Here is a 24,802-nt window from a genome sequence, read left to right as displayed (position 1 = left end):
TGCCATTCTGCTTTTGTCTGATCTGCCAAAGACTTTTTGACAAACTCCCTGCATAAATGTTCCTTATTTGCTCACTTGACTTCACAAGGTGGAAAGATAGGTTGACCTTGTGCTATATTTTTAGCAGTATTTGCTGGTTAATATGAGAGCTTTCAGTACAAACGCCTGCAGGACACCATGTCACAAAGGGCCATAGATGTCCTTTGGATTTTGAGAATTTCGGAAGACTTTTGATCTTTGCAGGTGGTTAGCAATAGAACTGCCACTTGGACTTGTATACAGCTTCATAGTGCTTTATAGTCCTCTCCAAGTACCATATTTTCAGAGTATAAGATGCACCTTTTTCATCCCTAAAAGAGGCTGATAATTTGGGTGTGTCTTATACTCTGAATGTAGCTTTCCCGCCCCCAGCCCTAACTAGCTGCTAACGATCTTCCCAGCTTTTACCTTGCAGGTTCTTTCATTGTTTCTCTCTGCAAATAATGTTTTCCAAGCCCTAAGTCTTTGCAGGGTTTTTTCATTGCTCTATCTCCAAATAAGTTTCTTTTCAGCCCTAACCAGGTGCTAATGATGTTCCCAGCTCTTCCCAGCTTGCAAGCTCTTTCATTGTTACTCTCTGCTAAGAATGTTTTCTAAGCCCTATCTTTGTAGGGGTTTTTTTCATTCTTTACTTGCCCCAAATGTTTATTTCCAGCCCTAACCAGGTGCTAACAATGTTCCCAGCTCTTATGCTTGCAAGTTCTGTCACTGTTACTTTCTCCGAATAAGACTTTTAAAAAACCCTAACCAGGGGATAAAATAATGTGCTGAAGTTGACCAGACTAAGAATGCTAGCCAGATAAATATCTGGTAAGCAGATTCTTTTCCCTATTTTCCTCCCCAAAAACTAAAAATGTGTTTTATACTCCGGTGCATCTTATACTCCAAAAAATACAGTAGTTGACAGAATCAATAATCTGAGTCCTCATTTTACCAACCTTAGGAGAATGAAAGGCTGAGTCAACCTTGAGCCAGTCAGGATCAAACTCCAGACAGTGGGCAGAATTAACCTTCAGTACTGCATTCTAACCACTGTGCCATCATGGCTTTGATAAGAAGTAGGGAGTGCTGGTGAGAGAGAAGGTTAGGAACAAACGGAGCAGGTGGAACATGAAGGCTGAGGATGGGTTTCTTGCTTAAGGCAAGTAGCATTGTTGAGTCTGAGCAAAGATTGTTCTTGTTGGTGCCAATACTGAACTTCTCAGAACTGAAATGTAGCTGTATGATAGCTCTTAGAAAAAAAAAAGACCAAGAAAAATGAAGCTTACTTTAGGATTTCTCCTTCCTACACTTTTATAAGAGACTCACACCTCTTCCTCATGAAGACTCAATGTGAGCTACTTTTGAATTTCTTTTTCACACTTTCTTGTTTTCTCAGGCTAATTTCAAGTTTTCCACATACTGTACTGTATTTTCTTCATGGCCATTTGCATCTCCGCTCTACAGCTCTGAATTCCAGGAATCCAATTATTTTTCTTTAAATAGTGAGCCTTTTACATATAATTTAATTCACAAATTCATTCATGCCTGCACAGTTTCGAAGTTCTTGAGTTGGCAGAATTTTCTTCTTCTTCTTCTTCTTCTTCTTCTTCTTCTTCTTCTTCTTCTTCTTCTTCTTCTTCTTCTTCTTCTCCTTCTCCTCCTCCTCCTCCTCCTCCTCCTTTTTCTTTTTCTTCTTCTACTTCTTCTTCCTCTTCTTCTTTCTTCTTCTTCCTCCTCCTCTTCTTCTTCTTCTTTCTTCCTCTCCTCCTCTTCCTTCTTTCTCTTCTTCTTTCTTCTTCCTCCTCCTCCTCTTCTTCTTCTTCTTTCTTCCTCTTCTTCTCCTCCTCCTCATTCTTTCTCTTCTTTCTTCCTCCTCCTCCTCTTCTTCTCCTCCTTCTCTTCCCTCTTTCTCTTCTTCTTTCTTCCTCTTCCTCCCACTCCTCCTCCTCCTCCTCCTCCACTACTACTACTTCTTCTTCTTCTTCTTCTTCTTCCTTCCTTCCTTCCTCTTCTTCTCCTCCTTCTCCTCCTCCTCCTTCTTTCTCTTCTTTCTTCTTCCTCCTCCTCCTCTTCTTCTTCTTTCTTACTCTTCTCCTCCTCCTCCTTCTTCTTTCTCTTCCGCTTCTTTCTTCCTCTTCCTCCCGCTCCCCCTCCTCCTCCTCCCCCCCCTCCTCCTCCTCCTCCTCTTCTTCTTCTTCTTCTTCTTCTTCTTCTTCTTCTTCTTCTTCTTCTTTCTTCCTCTTCTTTTCCTCCTCCTCCTTCTTCCTCTTCTTCTTTCTTCCTCTTCCTCCTGCTCCATCTCCATCTCCTCCTCCTCCTCCTCCTCTTCTTCTTCTTTAAAAGTTCCATTTCATTCTTATCTTCATGGAACAGCAACATCTGAAGTGATGTGCATCAAAATCATTGCCCGTCTATTGCTCTACTTACTAGAGTACAACATTTAGAATGGAGGATTTCCTTGAAAACATTGCAACAGTAGTTACAAGATAATGTATGAGGAACATTTTCCAGTAGAAGTCTGCCAATTTTTGGTAGTTTAGGTAATTCATTTTTAAGGAGACAAAAAGGAGGAGAAGGTTTTTAAGGAAGTGGAAGTAAACCATTATTAGAGGTTCACTGTTAAAAAAATTAGTGAAATTTTACTGATATTATGTCATATAACAATTATAAATCATCCAGAGTCTGATACTGCTGTTGCTAAGAGACACATTTCTCAGTATCCACATTTCCATCTTCCTGTGATGTGTAAAATATCTTTGTAGTAACTGTCCTTGCTAGCAGTAGAAAACCTGCAGTTTGACATCAAAATGTCCATTCCAGGACAAATTTTGCAGTGGGCAGGAATCTGAGGGACCTAGATTGACTCAACCCTAAATGACAAGAGATCCTTACTTGGAAAGGTGGCACGTTATCCTGACTAAAGCTAGAAGCTTCAAGTGGTTCCCTATAGAAGAACATTTTTATTCCAAGTTGCTGTATTTGTGCCTGCTAAAGATTAGTGATTATTACCTTTCATGTGTTCTAATTTTAAGTAATTGCTCCAATTAACTATTTGATTAAACAGTTAATTAAAATTATAGCACATGGTAATACACATTCATTTGAGCTGTGAAGGAAAATGAAAACATATAGGATTGATTAAATGTTTGGATTTTATTGAGAGCACGCAGGTACAAATTTGATAATTAAATAAGCGTGTATAATTACTTGTTTATTGAAGTCACTCAAGAGCCTACCAAGCTGTGGCACACCTCTCTACAAACGCGGAAAAGCCACATGTGGTTACAGAAAAATACCTTTAAAAAAACATTGTCATTGAAATAAAGATTTATTTTTTAAATGTTTGAAACCCAGATGTGGATATTTTATCTCATGTCTGTAGAGTCTTTCCAGTTTTTTTATACAGATTTTAATTTGATAAAGAATAAAATTGCCTCAATTTATTTAAGATATTTCCTTAGATTCTGTTTTCAGGCCTATATCATAGAACTAATAATAATAAGTCACTTTATAATGCACAGAGCAGGGGTGAAATGCTCCTAGTTCACTCACCTCTGTCAGTCATCAGAGGGCCGGTCGCGAAGGCAGCATGAGGCTCCGCCCATCTGGCCAGACACCACCATTTGGGTTCTTTTACCCTCTGCACATGTGAAAAGTGTTTTGTGCATGCACAGAGGATAAAAGAACCCAAATGGTGGTGTCTGTAGTGTTTGGGCCTGGGCCAGCCGTTGCTCCCACGGATGGGAGAGACGCGGCACAAAGTGAATGTGAAAGCCTGGCTGACAGCCAGGAAGATGTGGCAGACAGCCAGGAAGACGTGACAGCCAGCCAGGAGGACGAGGCCATTGGGACGCAGGATTCAGCGGACAGCCCAGGGGATTTGACATACAGTCCCTCAGACAGTCTTTCGTCTCTGGATTCTTCTGCAGATCAATATATTGATCTGCGTAGCTGAAGGCTATGCAAAGAAGGGATCGCTTTAAGGAGTATTACAAGTCATTATAGGAGCACCTGGGCTGGGTGTGGTTCTTATACTGAGGGCTGGGTGTGGTTCCCTTAATAAGGGCTAAAGGTATAAAAGGGAACAACGGCCCAAGGCAAACTGTGGCTGTTTATCTGTGTTATTTTGTGGTTCCTGCTCTGAAGTTTCTGTTCCGTGCTGTTGGAGTTTTCAACCCAGCTTTTTCAGACAAGTGGGAGGTGAAAACTCTGGGACTTGCTGTTTGCTTCAAAGATTCAAAAGGACTCCTGAAACGTCTTTGCTCATTCCAGGTTGTCTTTGTTTGTTTTTTCCTGTGTTTTTGTATGTGGCTAAAGTAAGCCTTGCACTATCATTGTTTTTGGACACTAAGACTGTTTGAGTAACCCTTTTTTGTTTATTTAATACAAGTTTGCTGATTAGCAGAGCACGTGTGTGTTTGATTTCTTTTCCTTGGACTATTACACATTGCCTGAGCCAGTCAGGCAGAACAGTGTCTGAGTGGGTGGGCGGAGTCTCACGCTGCCTTCGGAACTGACTCTCTGATGACTGACAGGCACGAGAGAACCGGGACAACTGGGAGCACTTCACCCCGGCACATACATACTGACTTCCCCTTTGCTTTCTGCCACAACAACATGAGCACGTAATAGATTTAAACTAAATGTCAACCGCTCTAAACTAGACTGCAAAAAATACGACTTCAGCAATAGAGTAATCAATGCCTGGAATGCACTACCTGACTCTGTGGTTTCTACTCCAAACCCAAAAATTTTAGATCATCTTAGATTAGATTATCTACAATTGAACTCTCCCCCATTTGTTGGTTATGACCTATAAAGCCCTTCATGGCACCGGACCAGATTATCTCCGGGACCGCCTTCTGCCGCACGAATCCCAGCGACCAGTTAGGTCCCACAGAGTGGGCCTCCTCCGGGTCCCGTCAACTAAACAATGTCATTTGGCGGGACCCAGGGGAAGAGCCTTCTCTGTGGCGGCCCCAGCCCTCTGGAACCAACTCCCCCCAGAGATTAGAATAGCCCCCACCCTCCTTGCCTTTCGTAAGCTCCTTAAAACCCACCTCTGCCGTCAGGCATGGGGGAACTGAGATATTCATTCCCCCCTAGGCTTCTACAATTTATGCATGGTATGTTTGCATGTATGATTGGTTTTATAACAAGGGTTTTTAGCTGTTTTAGTATTGGATTGTCACATGCTGTTTTTACCACTGTTGTTAGCCGCCCCGAGTCCATGGAGAGGGGCGGCATACAAATCCAATAAATAAATAAATAAATTTCTAAGAGGTCTGTAAGCGCTGTGCATATGCACACCATTGTGCCTATCGTCCCTGTCCCACTGTCCTCTTGTCTTTTTATCATTACTTTTCTAATGTTATGCTTATACAAATTGCCATCCTGTAATTGTTTGACAAATATAAACAAACGAAGAAACAAATAAATAAATATGAAAACTTAGTACACTATTGCTAAAGACTGGTCTTGAGGATAGAAGTTTGCTAGTGACTTTCCCCCCTACTGTTTATAGCAGGGATGGGCAATTAATTTTGCCATGGGGCCACGTGAGAAATTGGGATGGTTTTAGAGGGCCGGATTAATATAATTAACTCAGTTTTACCCAATACTGTATATTATTGCGTAGAACTGAGTTGATTATATTATAATTATAAATTATATATTATAATTATATTATAATCATAGATTAATTGCCCACCCCTTCCTTGTTGCCTCCATTTCTCCTTCCTTCCTTCCTTCCTTCCTTCCTTCCTTCCTTCCTTCCTTCCTTCCTTCCTTCCTTCCTTCCTTCCAGATGGAGAGAAGCTTCTGTCTCTCTGATTTTCTCTGCCTTTTATTTCTGCTTTTGGGCAGTTCTTTACTTCTCTTTCAAAATATTCCTTTCAGTTGCCTCTCTTCAACTGACCTACATTGTCAGTTGAGAAAACATAGTGGAGGCTTTGCCTGAAAGTAGCTTTGGATTCCTTTTCTTCCTCTTCCTCCTCCTCCTCCCTTCCCCCCCTGAGAGGTGGGGTGGGGGGCTACTTTAAATTTCTTGGAAAGGCCAATGAAACCAATGAACAATTTAAAAATGAGCATTTATTGGACTTTTGCAAAAAGGCATGGAAAGAGAATTTCTCCTTCCTTCCTCCCTCCCTCCATTTCTCCCTCCTTCCTTCCTTCCTTCCTTCCTTCCTCCCTCCATTTCTCCTTCCTTCCTTCCAACCTCCGCGGGCCAGTCACAGACAGCGGCCGGGCTGCCCTTTGCCCAGATCTGCTTTATCCTGTCACTAGAGGTGTTGTTGAACAGAATAAGAGGAAATGAGGAAATAAAAGGACTTAAAATAAAAAAGAAGAGTATAAGACACATTCGCAGATGACATGATCTTCATTATCAAAGAGCCTCATATTTCAGGACCCAAATTATTGTAGGAGACAGAGGAGTTTGGGTTAGGTTGTATTTATGTATATAGACGAATGAAAACAAAGTGATAGGTGGATGTAGTTAGATGAGATGTTAGGTATTAAGTAAAAATTAATAATAATTAATAATAATTTATTAGATTTGTATGCCGCCCCTCTCCGAAGACTTGAGGCGGCTCATTATTATTATAAAATAGTAAAATTATATGTAGGACTTAGGAAATATATGAATAAATATAAGTTAAAGAATAAGAGATATAAATACATGGTATGTACACCGATACAGTACGCTGTAAAATGAATCTTTTATGGTATATGGTAGTCTGTTATGTTTATGTTATGTTGTTATGTTATGTTATGTTGATTTTGAATGTGTGGTTTGTATTTAATATTGCTTTTTAGAACTGTTTAATAAAAACTGTTTTTAAAAAAGAAGTTTGTTTGTGACTAAAAGCATCACCAGAAGTGGAATATGCTTTTTGTTGGGTCTCCTATCACATAAATGGATCTTTTTATCTCCAGCCACAATTTTTCATTTCTGAATTACACCAGGTTTTCTACCATGGCCTTTAACTAAATTAAATCTGGTAAACTTCTCCTCTGTTTCTTTCTCTTTTTTTAAAATTAGATCTTTGATAATGTTATTGCAATATGAAAACAGTATGAAAATACAATGCAAAACATTATCCTCCAAATGCTTAAACTTAGAGTGAGGTTTTCTTTTGTAATTTGTTTCATCTTTACATGGGTTTTTAATATTTTAATGGTCTGGACAAAATTATTGCAACGATGAATGTTTTGGGATGGTTGAAATACCAGTAATGTCATATTTCCTCTTAGACTTGCATCTGGTTTTTCTTGTGTGTGTGTGTGTGTGTGTGTGTGTTTGAGTGTGTGTGTGTGTGAGAGAGAGAGAGTGTGCACCTGTGTCTGTTTTTTTAAATGCAGATAGTCCTTGACTTACAACCAAAATTGAGACCAAAATTTCTGTTGCTAAACGAAACAGTTGTTAAATGACTTTTGCTCTATTTTGCAACGTTTCTTGCCAATGTTATTTTGTGAATCACTGCAATTTTTTAGCTAGTAACATGGTTGTTAAGTGAATCTGGCTTCCGCACTGACTTTGCTTGTCAGAGGGTTGCAAAAGGATTGCGTGAACCCTGGAACACAGCAAAGGTCATAAATATGAACCAATTGCCAAACATCTGAATTTTGATCAAGTGTCCATGGGGATGCTACAAAGGTTCTAAGTGTGAAAAATGGACATAAATTACTTTTGTAACTTTAAATGGTAACTAAATGAACTGTTGTAGGTCAAAGTCTCCTTGTACTTAATTCTTCAATGTATGCTTGCAATCTATGTTAGCATTTTGTCCACTAATTTCAGTTTTATTTTCTATCAGTAATACGTAGGAATAGCTTTGGGATGGACATCTGCTGCCGAAAAGGATCAAGAAGCCCATTGCAAGAACTCTACAACCCAACCCAGGTGAGTTCCCTCCAGTAATTCTGGAGACACTGTTCTTATATAAAGAATCTTCTACTGTATTATGCTTCTACTACTATTGAGCCATAGTGGCACAGTGGTTAGAGTGCAGTACTGATGGCTACTTCGGCTGCCTGCCGGCTGCCTGCAATTTGGCAGTTCGAATCTCACCAGGCTCAAGGTTGACTCAGCCTTCCATCCTGCTGAGGTGGGTAAAATAAGGACCCAGATTGTTGGGGGCAATATACTGACTCTGTAAACCACTTAGAGAGGACTGTGAAGTGGCATATAAGTGTAAATGCTATATTGCTATATAGTGAAGTGCATTAAGATGCAAAAAAAAAGGATGCTTATCTGAGAGAGAGCCTATGAGTCTTTGATTTCCTTTTCGGGGTTATTTTTTATTATATTTCTCCACTAAAAAACATGTTCAATATCATATAATTATTCATTTACTTTTGGTATTTATACTTCTACAAGTGCTGCCTCCTTTCTTTTGTCACCTGAAAAATCAAATATAAAATTTTCCAACATCCTTGTTCAAATTTACAATGCCATTAGCTAATACATCTAATCAAGTATTTTTACTCATCAATAAATTGGGGCCAAAGGGATCTCTAACAGTGCTAAATTCAATTTTCATATATCCTTATTAATTCATATACATCTCTGAATCCTTATTTCTACCTTAATTGCCCTTTTTAACATAAAAAGAAAAAAACATTAGCATTACTGGAAAGTGAAGGTCGAGCCATAACAGATCATTAGACATCAATCAGTTAAAATTTACATTATTACATATTCATGACATAATCAAGTTCCAACCACATCATTTAATTTATAGTAAAAGTATATAAAAAAGAAAATTCTCAATTTATCATGGTCCTTGACTTCTGTGGACAGAGCAGTAAAGTAATGACAACATCTGCCGACTTATACAGAATCTTTGTTTTCTTAATTGTTTGGGAGGAACTGCTGATGGTGAAAATGAAGTTATAGAGGGAGAGAGTGAAAAAGCTCATTAAGGTGCTAACTGATCCAGAGGAGGGGAAATGAAACTTCTTGTATGTAAAGGAACAATGCTTGTGTATGTCAACTTGTGAAGCTTTCCTGACCTGGTCTTGAGTTGCCATAGGTAGAGGGATGGGAATCGCACCTTGCAACTGCACCAAGGAATTCACACCTCAGTCAAAACAAGACACAGCCTAGCTGACCAAAGTCAAGGCCATCTTTACAGAGACCCTCAATGGCTGGAGGGAGTGACTTCTATGACCTGTAAAATTGTTTTGTTGGGCAATGTGATAGAAACATAGAAACATAGAAGATTGATGGCAGAAAAAGACCTCATGGTCCATCTAGTCTGCCCTTATGCTATTTCCTGTATTTTATCTTAGGATGGATATATGTTTATCGCAGGCATGTTTAAATTCAGTTACTGTGGATTTACCAACCACGTCTGCTGGAAGTTTGTTCCAAGCATCTACTATTCTTTCGGTAAAATAATATATTCTCACGTTGTTCCTGATCTTTCCCCCAACTAACCTCAGATTGTGCCCCCTTGTTCTTGTGTTCACTTTCCTATTAAAAACACTTCCCTCCTGAACTTTATTTAACCCTTTAACATATTTAAATGTTTTGATCATGTCCCCCCTTTCCCTTCTGTCCTCCAGACTATACAGATTGAGTTCATGAAGTCTTTCCTGATAAGTTTTATGCTTAAGACCTTCCACCATTTTTGTAGCCCGTCTTTGGACCCCTTCAATTTTATCAATATCTTTTTGTAGGTGAGGTCTCCAGAACTGAACACAGTATTCCAAATGGGGTCTCCCCAGCGCACTATACAGCGGGATCATAATCTCCCTCTTCCTGGTTGTTATACCTCTAGCTATGCAGCCAAGCATTCTACTTGCTTTTCCTACTGCCTGACCGCACTGTTCACCCATTTTGAAACTGTCAGAAATCACTATCCCTAAATCCTTCTCTTCTGAAGTTTTTGCTAACACAGAACTGCCAATACAATGATTGCTGACACACTCTGGGCGGAGGGGAAAACAGGTTCAGAGACAAGGCACAAAATGAATGAAGCCAGAATTGGCTTCACCTAGGTAGTAAATAAATAAACAACTGGAGTTTTCTTGCTAAATGGCTTGAGACTATTAATTTTATTAGGACTTTGATCAGAACCCCAACAATGCGCTTTAATGGCTAACACATTTATGTTTCATTTTAAAGCTTTTGTGGATCCCTGTTCACTTCATTGGATGTTTGGAATATCATCTTGAGAAAGGGGTATTTTAAACATAGTGTATAATGTATTTCCCCTATTATTTGTTGGAGAGAAAAGGAGGGAAATTTAAAAAAAGAAAGATATTAAAAAGTAGTACAAATTTTTTTGTAACTGTAAACAGAAAAGGTAGTTTGGTGGATAGTCCAATCATCTGCTTAAAATATGAATTGTAATTAAACAAGATTTCTGTATGTTCTTTTTCACATATGCATTTAATTATTCCAGGTATCAAAGAAGTAGAATACAATCCCAAATTTCTGTTGCATCTTGGAAGAGAAAGTACTTTTAGGGATTGCAATCACGAATCCCAGCGACCAGTTAGGTCCCACAGAGTGGGCCTTCTCCGGGTCCTGTCAACTAAACAATGTCGTTTGGTGGGACCCAGGGAAAGAGCTTTCTCTGTGGCGGCCCCGGCCCTTTGGAACCAACTCCTCCCAGAGATTAGAATTGCCCCCACCCTCTTTGCCTTTCGTAAGCTTCTTAAAACCCACCTCTGCCGTCAAGCATGGGGGAACTGAGATATTCTTTTCCCCTAGGCCTTACAATTTACGCATGGTATGTTTGTATGTATATTTGGTTTTATAATAAGGTTTTTTTTAGTTGTTTAGTATTGGATTGTTACATGCTGTTTTTTATCAGTGTTGTTAGCCGCCCCGAGTCTGCGGAGAGGGGCGGCATACAAATCCAATAAATAATAATAATAATAATAATAATAATAATAATAATAATAATAAATGATTTGGGAAATCCAGCTCTTCTCTAACGTGTTAATCTAGATTAGTCATCTACAATCTGGTGCGCCCGTGTTTTGACATGCACGGAAGCAAAAAAAATATCGTCGAAACACGGGCAGACATGCGGCTCCGTGCGTGGTTTTGCTATCTCCACAGGTGCAGAAGCAAAATCGCACTGGCCCCGCAAGCACTCATGAGCCATGGCAGCGAGCCCAATTTAGTGTTCCGGCTAGCAGCCCACCCCTGTGTATTTGCCCCTCCCACATTCTTCCTGAGGGCTTTGATGCTTCTTACCTCACCATTTCTTAATCTGTGATTCTTCCTCTTTCTCCTCATTTTCACAGACTGCTACAGTATGGTTTACTGTTAGCAATGGGCAACAGGCACTCTAACCATATTTATTAGCGTCAAGACTTGCTGATTACACAGTATATTTATTATTAATGAACAACATTTTGTGAAAATTGGTCTGATTTTAAGGGAAGTGTCCCATAATAAATCCCCTTGCTAGATGTAATAAGTCATTAAATGATTGAAATCTTAACTTGACTACCAATTGCCCTCTTTTTCATTTTTAACAGAAGTGCTAGAATTTTAGAGATGCGTAATTGCCATAATGTGGGAGTTTTGAAACTGTCAAGCGTATTAATATAATGTCATTAAATGAGTCACATTTTTACTTGAGATCTATGGATTGTTAACTGGAAGAGGTAAATAAAACTATCAACAGAAAGATAATAAATCTGCCAAAGAGGAAATGATAAAATCTATATTTATGTAGATTTTTTAATCATTGGATTTGTATTTTGTATTCCTGTTGTGCGCCGCTCCGAGTCTTTGGAGAGGGGCGACATACAAATCCAATTTAATAATAATAATAATAATAATAATAATAATAATAATAATAATAATAATAATAATTTATTAGATTTGTATGCCACCCCTCTCCGTATTTTAGATCATGCCTTCTACTACATTTCTCCATGGACTTGGGCTAGAGATATATAACTGAATATTACCATCACATTAATGATACTTCTATCCAGTGATGGGCTACCCAAATATTTTACTGCCACACTGCGGGCATGGCTTATTGTGTCGGTGTGGCTTGATGGTCATGTGACCATGGTTGCTTAAAGGTCATGTGACTGGGTGGGAGTGGTTTACCAACTAAGATAAGTTTTCAAATAGGTGTTTGGACTCTTTTTCAGTTGATTAAGTCACATTATTTCAATAGCCACAAAAAGGACAAACGATAGCCAGCATTATTTGTTGAGGAGCACAGTAACATTTTAAAGTTTTTTTTACTGAACCCACAAGGTTCAGTATGATAACAGATTAGGCAAGTAGCTCAATTTTCTTTAATTGCTATAAAAGTTCAGTTCTAGATAATGATTAAAATGATTAAAGCATTTATGGGTAAAAACATGCTATTTAATTATTTCCTATTTTAAAAATAAGAATCATACTAAGGTACTAGAGAAGGAAGGACAATAAAAAAACTATTAAGTATTCAATAAATAGTGCATAAACCTACTACCCCCACTGTGTCTTCCCCCCCATGGAGGCAACAGTATTCCATTACTGCCTCTACCTGAACTGACAAGTAACTTTTCGCAGAACTTTTCTCATAATAGTAAACCTTTTCATGTTTTTAGAGAATAGGTAGTTATGTGCGAAATATACTCTAACCTCTATTACTTACCATTTCTGGGTATACAGTGTTCCCTCGATTTCCGCGGGGGATGCGTTCCGAGATCGCCCGTGAAAGTCAAATTTCCACGAAGTAGAGATGCAGAAGTAAATACACTATTTTTGGCTATGAACAGTATCACAAGCCTTCCCTTAACACTTTAAACCCCTAAACTGCAATTTCTCATTCCCTTAGCAACCATTTAGATTATTACTCACCATGTTTATGTATTAAAGTTTATTAAAAAATATATTTATTAAAGGCGGACGAAAGTTTGGCGATGACATATGACGTTATCGGGCGGGAAAAACCGTGGTATAGGGAAAAAACCAGCAAAGTATTTTTTAATTAATATTTTTGAAAAACCGTGGTATAGCCGTTTCGCGAAGTTCGAACCCGCGAAAATTGAGGGAACACTGTATTGATAAGCCTACAGCACATGTTTGCTATTTTCCAGTTCCCATTGCTAAAAGTTACGAACTGGGATCCAAGCATGAGACCATTCAATAGGCTTGAATTCCAGTAGAACCAATGAATGTAACTGTATCCTGCCTTTTTGTGGGTAAGCAGTGAGTCCCGTTTGAGAATACTATTCTCTTTCATTCCTTCCTAATTATGTTTTCTCCAAATATTCACCATTAGAATTCCTTCAGTGTCTTCCAACTGGAGAGAGAGCTAAGTAGAGTCAATGTTTAACTAAGGCCAGAATTTCTCATCGACACGATTGAATGCGACTTTTTTTTTTACACATAGAGAATTGCCATCAAGTACACTGGCATTTCTGTTCACGTTGGGTTGAAGCAAGGGGGAAGAGGTGGGGAGAGAGAGGAAGGGCAAGAAATGGAAAGACTCTAGAGAGCATTCAGCTACCTTTTTGGACAGCCTTTGTATATATAAATAGCGAGAGGGCGCATGGCGTAGCAATATTCCAGCAGTGCACTGTTGACATTCGCAGTTTCTTTCAGAGGAGAGAAAATAGCAAGAGAATACCAGGCGGGAGAGGTGAAGTGAGGTGAGCATCAGTAATAGCCATCTTGAATGTCTCTCTCATCGCTTTCAGTTACACAGCCTGGAGCAGGTATTTTAGATTTTCATGCCAGAGGCAGGGAAAACTTCAGAAGGCAATTTTCTCATTAAAAAAATATGCAGCTTCTGATTAAAGCAGGGTTCTCCAGCCTTAGCGACTTTAAGACTTGTGGACCTCAACTCCCAGAATCTCTTAGAATCACAAGTCTTGAAGTTGCTAAAGTTGGAGACAACTGGATTAAAGGACACTTTAGGAGCTTCTTTCTAGGTTTTCTTAACTGACAGGACCAGCGATGGGCTGCTGCCCCCAACGGGGATGGGGGAGGGACACAGTGGGAGTAGTAAGTTTATGCACTATTTATTGAATACTTTGTTCTGGCGGCGTGTTTCAACCACCTGTAATTACAGGGTAATTAGTCCAGGAAGACACACACCACACGATAAAAGGAAAACCCAAAAGTTTTTATAAACAGAAAAACAGAAACAGCTCCCTTTTTAAATGTCAAATGGGTTTTCTGGTATACACAAGGCACAGGTTAAATGCAATCCAATTGCTCACCCAATAACTGGGAAATTGAGTCCAATTCTAAAGTCCAGAGAGTCCACGCACACAATCCTGAACAGCACAAAAACCCACGATCTTGACAAAACAATGAATCAGATAAACTGCCACAAGGCGAAACCAGGACGCTGTTCTTTTTATCTGTAGCACTAATTACAGCAGCCCCACCCAACCACAGGTGGCCTCATTTTCTCTTGTAATAATCCTTCAGTTGTTGTCTCCTACGCATCACTCTACGCATGCGTGGATGTGTCATTAATTCTTGTTCAGAATCCAAGGATGATACAGATGATTGATCTCCACCTGGACTGTCTGCCAAACTCCCCTCTTCCCTGTCACTCATGCTTCCTTGGTCAGAGGAGGCTTCGTCGGCAGATTCCATCGGGAGCAAAACAGGCCTGCGGCATGTGGCTGTTTCCCCCACATCCACCTGCACATTCCTTGGGGCAGGAGCTGGGCAAGAGCTAACCACAAGATACTTAATAGGTTTTTAAATTGTCCTTCCTTCTCTAGTTCTTTAGTATGATCCTTAATTACTTTTAAAATAGAAAATAATTAAATAGTATGTTTTTACCCAAAAAATCATTTTAATCATTATCTAGAACTGAACTTTTATAGCAATTAAAGAAAATTGAGCTACTTGCTTAATCTGTTATCATTCTGAATCTTGTAGGTTCGGTACAAAAGCTTAAAATGTCCACGTGCTCCTCAACAAATAATGCTGTCCAGCTTTTGTCCTTTTTGTGGCTATTCAATAATGTGACTTAATCAACTGAAAAAGAGTCCAAGCACCTATTTGAAAACTTATCTTGGTCGGTAAGCCACTCCCACCCAGTCACATGACCTTTAAGCCACCCCTGCTCACATGATTGTCAAGCCACTCCCACCTGGTCACATGGCTGGCAAGGCACTCCTACCCGGTCACATGACACCAAGCCACACCCACACAACAAGCCACGCCCACAGTTTGGCAGTAAAAGTTTGGGCAGCCCATCACTGGATATGACCCCTTTGGGTAGCCCACATGTCACTGTTTTTGTAAGACATTTGGCAGCCACTAACCCAAACGATTCTTATCTCTGTAGTCCTTGGTCCTCTCTGAGCTTGGTTGTGTGTATGTAGTTATTTCATTACCTGCCTAGGTAATAAAATATCTGCAAGCCAAATAGAGCAATGTTTCTCAATCTGAGAAACTTTAAGCAGGCTGATTGAAATTTCTGGGAGTTGACGTCCATACACCTTAAAGTTATCCAGGTAAAGAAACAGTGTGATAGGTCATCGCTTGTTCCAGATAGCCATGCTATCTTGTTATTCTGGAAAGTTTTAGTCCACCTGTCTGGATGGTATTGAATTGAGGAAATGTGGTACAGAGGAGAAAAGCATAATACAGTGGTACCTCTACCTAAGAACGCCTCTACTTACGAGCTTTTCTAGATAAGAACCGGATATTCAAGATTTTTTTGCCTCTTCTCAAGAACCACTTTCCACTTACAAACCCGAGCCTCCGAAACTGTAACCGGAAAAGGCAGGGAGAAGCCTCCGTGTGGCCTCTCTAGGAATCTCCTGGGAGGAAACAGGGCCAGAAAGGGCAGGGAGAAGCCTCTGTGGGGCCTCTCTAGGAATCTCCTGGGAGGAAACAGGTCCGGAAAAGGCAGGGAGAAGCCTCTTGTGGGGCCTCTCTAGGAATTTCCTGGGAGGAAACAGGTCCGGAAAAGGCAGGGAGAAGCCTCTGTGGGGCCTCTCTAGGAATCTCCTGGGAGGAAACATGTCCGGAAAAGGCAGGGAGAAGCCTCTGTGGTGCCTCTCTAGGAATCTCCTGGGAGGAAACAGGTCCAGAAAAGGCAGGGAGAAGCCTCCATGGGGTCTCTCTAGGAATCTCATGAGAAGAAACAGGAATCACAGGCATTATTTGCTTTTACACTGATTCCTATGGGGAAAATTGCTTCTTCTTACAAACTTTTCTAAAGAACCTGGTCATGGAACGAATTCAGTTCATAAGTAGAAGTACCACTGTACATGATTTCACATCCCTGTCAATGATGTCAAGAGATCAGGGTAGGTGAATATCATGTATAACAGAGGTAGGGAGAAGCTAGAATTAATCGAATAGAAAGAGGATCATACATCTTAGGTCTTGTTGCTTGTATCTCCAGGCCTCTTTTTTTTAAAAAAAGATATGTATTTGCAAAGTATATTTTTAGAAAAGCAACACACTGAAGCATCTTGTAATTTGTGCGGACTTGTAGGATTGTGGTGGTCTAAAAATAAGTTAATTACCCACCAGTCTGCAAAGCTTAAGTCAACTAAGGTTCAAAGATGCCAACATATTTGAGGTTTGAGTACATCTGTGGGTGTCACTGATCTTTTCAGTGCAGCTGAACAGACAAACAAATCATAAGTAATTTAGTGACCAGATTGGAGAGGATGATGGGAGAGAAAATTACCATCCTTCTAATTTAGATGGGGTCTTGATGGCATTCTTCCATGTAAGGAAAACGTATCACAAAATACTAGGAGTTCTTCTTTAATATGTCAATTAAAAATAATAATTTTAAAGAGGTGATTTTTCAAAAACAAATCTAGAATTCCTTTATAGCATTTTTGTCTTAATTAATCAAACACTTGTAGAATGTTTATCCCTGTTTATTGATTAAATTATCAAAATAATGCCTGTGACTATCATATACTCTGTAGCTTCCTTTCACTTTATATGAATTTTCATTTCAGTTATTTTGTGTCTGCTTTTTGAGAGAGTGCAGATAGGAAAACAAAACCATGGGCACTAATACTACTATGTTTAATATAAAGTAAACTTCCATTAACAGACTCTTGTAAATCTGAAAGTCCTTCCCCCTTCCCTACCTTTATATTCTAGAGAACATGGGAAGATCTCATCTAAGATAGCTTCTCCGTCCCCATTGGTCTCTGGATTCATTTGATTGCAGGCTAGGCTGTGTCCCAAGGTGATTTATGTGATTTTTCTCCAATAATTCGATTTATGGGCAGGCATCTTGTGCAAACAATTACCAATTTTCCCCATGTCTGGAAGCATGCCCAAACTCTTGCTGAAACTCTTTTCTATCTTCAATCGTAGGTTTACCCTTTTGTGCAATTTTTCTACTTGTGTATCGTCTCCTTCACTTATTTTCATTCTCAGCTACTATTGTCACTATGGGATCAAAATGGTCATCAGTATCTTACCTAATCTCCGAACCCCCAAATTAAAAGGCAAAAGCCCTCTTTAGCATTAGAAAGAATGTTGGATATAGTATAAGAATTCTGAGACCTAGGTTGAACTGTAAACTTGGGTGAATCTACAGTGTGTAATATAACAAAGAGTGTGAATAAAATTCAACATGCTCATGATGCATTCTAGCCTCTTGGCTGATAGCCACATGCATTAGAAATCTACGAGTTGTAGAAAAACGCTTTCACTGTTAGAGCATGTGACAAGATGACCAACATAATACTTGAATAAAGCTCTATAAATTGACAGGCATATTTGTCAATACATCTATATTAGACCATCTAGCACAGCCTTCTTTTTACAATGGTTCAGTGTCTTACTTTTTGCAAATTCACTTCCTGTGAAGTTTTAGGGGAATTTAAGCTTGTTATAAAGGGAGAAAACCTGTATTTAAAAAGAGATGGGGATCTTATATTTATTCCTTAACCTTAAAGCACTAAAGTATCATTTTTCAATTTAAAATAATTTTTATTTACAAATATACATTAAAACAATAACAACTGACAATACATTTACATCTAAACAATGTACAGAACACACACGAAACTTAAAAAGACGAATCTATTTTGTCACCCCTCCCCTCCTACGGCTGGCTCTATTGACAGCCAACATTTGGTTCTTATCGGTATTGAGACCAGTGATTTAATTAATAACCTATATTTAATGTTTTGTATTGTATATTAATGCATGTAAATGCTTTTTATACAGTTAATAATAAAACATACCTAACTCGCTTTCTATTGAATAGACAGGGGGAAAAAGTTTATATTGATTCTTGGTGTTTTTGCTTTTATAACATTTCTTTATCACGCAGCACTACTAGTAATTGTTTTTTTATTCAACCATGTATAGAAGTCTTTCCAAATCTGATAGTATTTTGAGTTGTCTTGTTCTTTTAGCTCCATTGTTAGCTTGTCTGCTTCTGCACAGTCTAGCATTTTTTAAATTAAATTCCGTTCATTGCTTCATCTTTCCAGAATTGGGCTATAGTTATTCTTGTTGATGTTATTAAGTGTAGTATCAAATAGTACTTTTCCTTCTCCATCTGGTTTTCAATTATGCCAAGCAAAACTTTTTCTGGTTTCATTTCTAATTCAATCTTAATTATTTCTTTTATCCACTTTTGAAGTTTGTGCCAAATTGCTTTAACTTGTCTACAGGTCCACCACATATGAAAATATGAGCCCTGTTTCTCACCACATTTCCAACAATTAAAGTATCATTTCTCATCACTGCCTATGCTTGTGTCAGTTTGAAGTCTAACACCTTCTGAAGGTCAGAAATAAATTTCTAAATATGCCAATTCTCATTCCAATAATGATTAAATTTCCAGGGCATTGCATCTTTATTTCCTAACTATACATCTTTGCTGTGTGCCAAATTTACTTGATTCATTAAAAACATAGAGTTCTGAATCAAGTTGAATTGATTAGACCCAGAGTTCTAAGTTACATTTCTAATACTTGCTTACTTCAGGAATGATGTTCAGAGATCTCTTGATACCCTGTAAAAATGAATCATATTTGGCTACATGGTTCGGAAAAAAAGATATTGGACAACAGGGATGCAAACATTTATTGATTGGCAGCTTTAAATCTCTGTTGTCTGTCCAAATGTGACTAAAATTTCTGACAGACAAATATCTTTTATGACTAATATATCTATTACGCCATAAATTTCTGCTCAGCTCTTTAATTGCACAGTAAACTATTTTATGATGGGGGGTTTGATGTATATGCACAGTGGGACAGAATATACTATAAATTTGATCCAGGTTGCTGAAGCTAAGCCTCAGCGGTTGCAGCCATCAGTACCTGTTGCTGATATATACTGTAGGATTGTCACTTCACTATCTCTGTCTGATTGATTGATGATGTGCTATCAAACTGATGTCAACACAAATGTCTCTGTTTATAAAGAGTGTTGCTATCCACAGGTAATTTTGGGGTACATTTAGCTATGTGCTATTATTTATTATTTATTTTATTTATTATTTGGATTTGTATGCCGTCCCTCTCCGAAGACTCGGGGCGGCTCACAACAAGTGCAACAAATCATAATAATCCAATTAATTAAAATATTTAAGATTTTAAAAACCCCATTATTATGCATTCGCATCAATACCCAGGCCTGTTTCTGTCAGTGTCATTTTGGGGTGGGTTTCATAAGGAGATGGTGATTTGGAAAAAGATTTAGAAAGTAACTCATTTACCATGTTTCTCATAGTAAAACAACGTATGCAATCGATTTAACTAAATCCCAGTTTATAAATCTATTTGCGGGGTGGGGGGAAAGCTGAACAAGAACTGCAGCCTGAGGAATAGATGATATGAACTAATAAAACGCTTCTGGTTTTATGAAATTGGGATGTAAATGGAAACGGCAGTGCCTGTTCCTTAAAGCAATTTTAGATTATACTTCTTATCACTGCCTAGCCAAAATATTAGACTTCAAAATAAACAAGGTGTATAAAAGTATCTTAATAAACCAGCTTCATATCAACTGATTGCCTTCTTATCTGACCATTTCATAGTAGCATCTCTCTGCCCCATCTCCCAAAGTCTTTTTCACAAGTCATTAGAGCAGTGGTTCTCAACCATTCTAGTGTCGCGACCCATTAATACAGTTCCTCGTGTTGTGGTGACCCCCAACCATAAATCTAGTGCCAATTCTCTTATAGAGCTTCAAGCTGATTGGCAGGAAGGTCAGATGGACACCCCACTGTAAACATCTGATTGGTCGTGTTCTGTCTGGGTCACTCCAGAAGCCAATACCAACCCAAAAAGAGAAGCCAGACACACTGGTAAAAGGCAAAGGCAGTTTATATAATTCAAGGAAAACACAGGTAACAGAAAATGTCCTTACAAACAGGAAAAACGCTGGAACTTCAACTATATACACGAAGGGAATAGTCCATGAAGCAATACCAGATTCTTGCTGCCAAGACGAAGCTGTAGATAGCAAACAGACGCCGCACACGAGTCTTCCAGACTGCGAGGCCACAAGCCAAGATCAGAGACGCTGAGAATCAAAACAGGTCACCGCAACTCCAATTGATAACACTCCACATGGCTTCAAGGCCTTTTAAACCCTGCTGATGAGGACCACACCCAAACCCAGCTGTTTCTAATTCAATGGTGATAATATTTCTTTAACTGCTCCTTTCGTTGCTCTGAACATCTCTGTCTCATGTCAATGACAGCTTGTGCGTCATCACCTAATGACTCCAAGCTACTGGCTGGGGAGAGCCCCCCCCCGGGGGCTCTCAAGCTGTTCTCCTTCGTCCCATTCCTGACTCTCCTCTCCCCCATCCGACTGTTCAGCCCCCTCCTCTGCGCTGTCATCCTCCTCCGGGCATGGAGCCAGCAGAGACACAGCTGGTCCCTGAGCAGCCTCAGGCTGAATCACAACAGGTCGTAGTGTAAAAATATGTTCCAAGGTACCAGAATAGAAGTTTTAGTTCCTAGCACCATGGGAAATTTGTCTTTTCCCATGTCTTAGGCAACTCCTGTGAAATTGTCATTCAACCCCCAAAAGGCTCCTTGTTACGTCCCCGCCCACACCAGGGGAATTGCCTGAAGACGAGCCGGATTGGTAGATAATGGCTCATTCTGATAGGCTGTGACAATCGGGTAGTGACAGCCGGGAGCGGGAAATTCTAGGCAAGATGATTGGTCCTTTCCTCAGTTTACTGGACATATATAAGGGTTTAACTTGTTGTTATGGTTCTGTTGTGCATTCATTCCTGTTCTCAATAAAGTGTTGATTCCGACTGAATGGTGTCCGACTTTTCACTCCTAACCCCCAGGTTGAGAACCACTGCATTAGAGGAACAGATACATTTGCACTGACTGTATTTTGTATACTGACTGTATTTTGTATATTGATTATTTCCTAGTATGATTTGTACCTATGACTATCATTAAGTGGTGCTTTATGCTCCTTGATGAATGTATCTTTTCTTTTATGCACATCGAGAGCATATGCACCAAGACAAAGTCCTTGCATGTCCAACCACACTTGGCCAATAAAGAATTCTATCTATCTTCAGTTGCATTTGGAGCCTAGCAGGGTTAGCAGAGAAAACATCATTAAAATTTTGAACCAGCACTTGGATCTAAAGCATAGTGCAAAATATGCTACTGTGCCATTTGCTGCTTGGAATTTCCTGGTAATCACCCATCAAAATTCCTACCAAACCCAACCTTACGTAGCTTTGAATTAGTTTGAGGGCACCAGTTGTTGTTAGAAACTTGGGTTTTTAAATTCTTATGCAACTCTCAGCTCTAAAATTTCAATAGATGCATTCTTTGTGGGGACAGCATTTTCAAAGGGGATATCAGTCTGTGTTCGATGGAAGGAGGACATTATACAATACAATAGTGATGAGGAGGATGGAACCACAACAAACCAGCCCAACTCAGCTCTCCCCTTTTCCATAATAAACTGTAAAGATCGTGCCAATTGAATTGCAACCACTGCTGATAAAATACTTGTAAAATTGTATTTCTTTTTCTTGTCATATTAATATGATTCCTCAGGAAATATTTTAATGTAATATTATTTTTTGTAATGCATGCAAATGGGCAATGCTGACATATTACCTTAATCTCACAGCAGCAGTACCCTTAACTATTATGTATACATGAAATGGGGTATTTTAGACATCAGGGAAATTAACTACTTCGCTTCAGCTCTGGGACATCTATCATATCCTAGCGTTATATGTCAAAAGCCATGGCAAACTAGTCAGATATTTTTATTTTGAAAACACCAGACTAAAGGTATGTTGTTTCCAAGATAATTGTAGAGTTTGCGCATGAAGCAGTGTTGATATCTTCAATTTCTTAAATGTTTTCTTCCCTTACAAAGAGGCTCCTATTTTTTCCTACCTGAGGATATTTTAGAATTTGTTAAACATTTCACTTGTGGATGACTTCAAATTTATTTGGACATGATGGAAGATAAAGCATTTTGTTATTTATTTATTTATTTATTTATTTTATTTATATGCCACCCCTCTCCAAGGAGTTGGGGCGACTTACAACATATATAAAAACAATATACTACTCAAAAATATTCTAAGAATGCCAAGTTGGAGATTTCATTGAAATCGGTTTTCAGTGAGTGCAGTTATAAATATTCAGAGTTCTTGAGATTACAGTGGTACCTCTACTTAAGAAAGCCTCTACTTAAGAACTTTTCTAGATAACAACTGGCTGTTCAAGATTTTTTTTGCCTCTTCTTAAGAATCATTTTCTACTTAAGAACCCGAGCCTGGAAAAATTTCTCAGGAAATTTGAGAGCAGCACGAAGGCCCAGCCAGTTTCCTGCCATTCCCCCTGGGTTTCTCTCTCTGGCGCAGCGTATGGGCGGCAGCCTCGCGCCGGGTGTATGGGAGGCACATGCTCCTCCTTGCCGCCTCAGAGTCCCTCTTCTTTTTAAAAGCCTTAAAGTTTTGGATTTTTTTTGATTCTCCTCCCCTCACCTTCTTCCTTCGGCAATGACTGTGCTCCTCCTCTTCTTCCTCCTCCCACCCAAATTCCGAGATTTTATTTCTTTCCTAATGGGTTTGCACACATTACAGTGTTCCCTCGATTTTCGCGGGTTCGAACTTCGCGAATAGCCTATACCACGGTTTTTCAAAAAATATTAATTAAAAAATACTTCGCAGTTTTTTTCCTATACCACGGTTTTCCCACACAATGATGTCATACATCATTGCCAAACTAATAATTTTTGCAAATAAATAACAAAAAAAATAATTATTGTTAATAAATAATTATGTTTATAAATATCAGGATCACTAAGTGTCTTATTCAATGGTGAGTACCAGTAATAATGGTGAGTAAATGGTTGTTAAGGGAATGGGAAATGGTAATTTAGGGGTTTAAAGTGTTAAGGGAAGGCTTGTGAGACTGTCCATAGCCAAAAATGGTGTATTTACTTCCGCATCTCTACTTCGTGGAAATTTGACTTTCGCGGGTGGTCTCGGAATGCATCCCCCGCGGAAATCGAGGGAACACTGTATTTGCTTTTACATTGATTCCTATGGGAAAAATTGCTTCTACTGTACTAACAAAATTTTCTACTTAAGAACCTGGTCATGAAACGAATTAAGTTCTTAAGTACCACTGTATTTTACTTTCTAAATCTGAATCTTTTTATTACTGTGATAGCAGAAAAATCTACTATGGAAACACTCATAGTTGACAGTGGGGAATATTTGCAAGATATTTATTTGGCGCAGATTGAATGGACTCAAAAGAAAGACAAAATTCTGTGGCAGCTTTCCCCGATTAAGTTCATTCAAGATTTATTAGATTATAGTTCTCACCACCCTTATCCATCTTGTAGATGATGCTGTGGCATCTGTGTAAATGTGTGAAAATATGCAAAAAAAAATTGGTGGTGGGGGACATCATTATTTCCTTTTTTTCACTTTTGTCCACATTTGTTGTAATCCAATATATCTGGATGGCATTAGTTTGTTGAAACATATTAAATGTCCATCCATCCATCCATCCATCCATCCATCCATCCATCCATCCATCCATCCATCCATCCATTTATTCATTCAATCATTCATTCATTCAATCAATCAATCAATCAATCAACTAATTAATGTTAATGCCACACAACTTCAATCAACTCTGGCCAGTTCACAAAATAACAAACCCTTAAAAATAATTAATACCAATGCAATAAGATGAATCCAAAAAGAATGAGGAGATAGTTACAAGATGGCAATCCAGAAAACATTCTAAAAAGAGGTGAGATGTCCCTCCAATCTATTCAAGAGCATGGGAAAACAGCTAGGTTTCCAAGTCTTTCTAACCATTTTGAAATTGTTCTAAAAGTGTCGAGATCTTTTAGGGTAGAATAACCTTTTGTAAATGGTTGAATGAATGATATAAATATTGTTTGTACAGACAAAGTTGTCCCTTAACCTTTCTTAAAACCCAAATGCTGAGCTCTGTCAGAGCTGAAGACAGAAAGTTAAACTAAGTTATTTTCCTTTGATGGATACTGTTTGCTCTGCTAGGGTGATAGTATTCTCTAGGGTTCCAGACAGAAATCTTTCCCAGTCATGCTATGTGAAATCTGTATTGTTTTGTCTTTGAAAAAGCCTCGACTGCACTCATGAGTACAGTTTGAATTCCAGGGTTCCATCTATTCCTTTGAATGCAGGAAAATAAAATTAAATTATGACATTGCTGTCCGATATAGTGATTGCCATAAGTAGGAATGTCATTAAAAGAAGATTACATAACTTCTTGGATGAGGTTATCAAAGACTACGGGTCATGACGGCCTAAGTTGTTGGAAGAAA

General features: G+C 38.8%; 1 protein-coding gene across 3 annotated transcripts in view; it reads left to right on the top strand.

Annotated features, from left to right (window-relative positions):
* Positions 1-24,802, top strand: part of CHST11 (carbohydrate sulfotransferase 11) — a 248,841-nt gene that overhangs the window by 110,149 nt on the left and 113,890 nt on the right. For all 3 annotated transcript variants that reach the window (XM_070756296.1, XM_070756294.1, XM_070756297.1), the window contains one exon: positions 7,839-7,924. In XM_070756296.1, the coding sequence (XP_070612397.1) occupies positions 7,839-7,924 (86 nt within the window). The remainder of the gene's footprint in view (positions 1-7,838; positions 7,925-24,802) is intronic.

Source organism: Erythrolamprus reginae, chromosome 6 (assembly GCF_031021105.1).
Source record: "Erythrolamprus reginae isolate rEryReg1 chromosome 6, rEryReg1.hap1, whole genome shotgun sequence".
NCBI lineage: Eukaryota > Metazoa > Chordata > Lepidosauria > Squamata > Dipsadidae > Erythrolamprus > Erythrolamprus reginae.
This window is presented reverse-complemented; position numbering and strand designations above follow the sequence as displayed.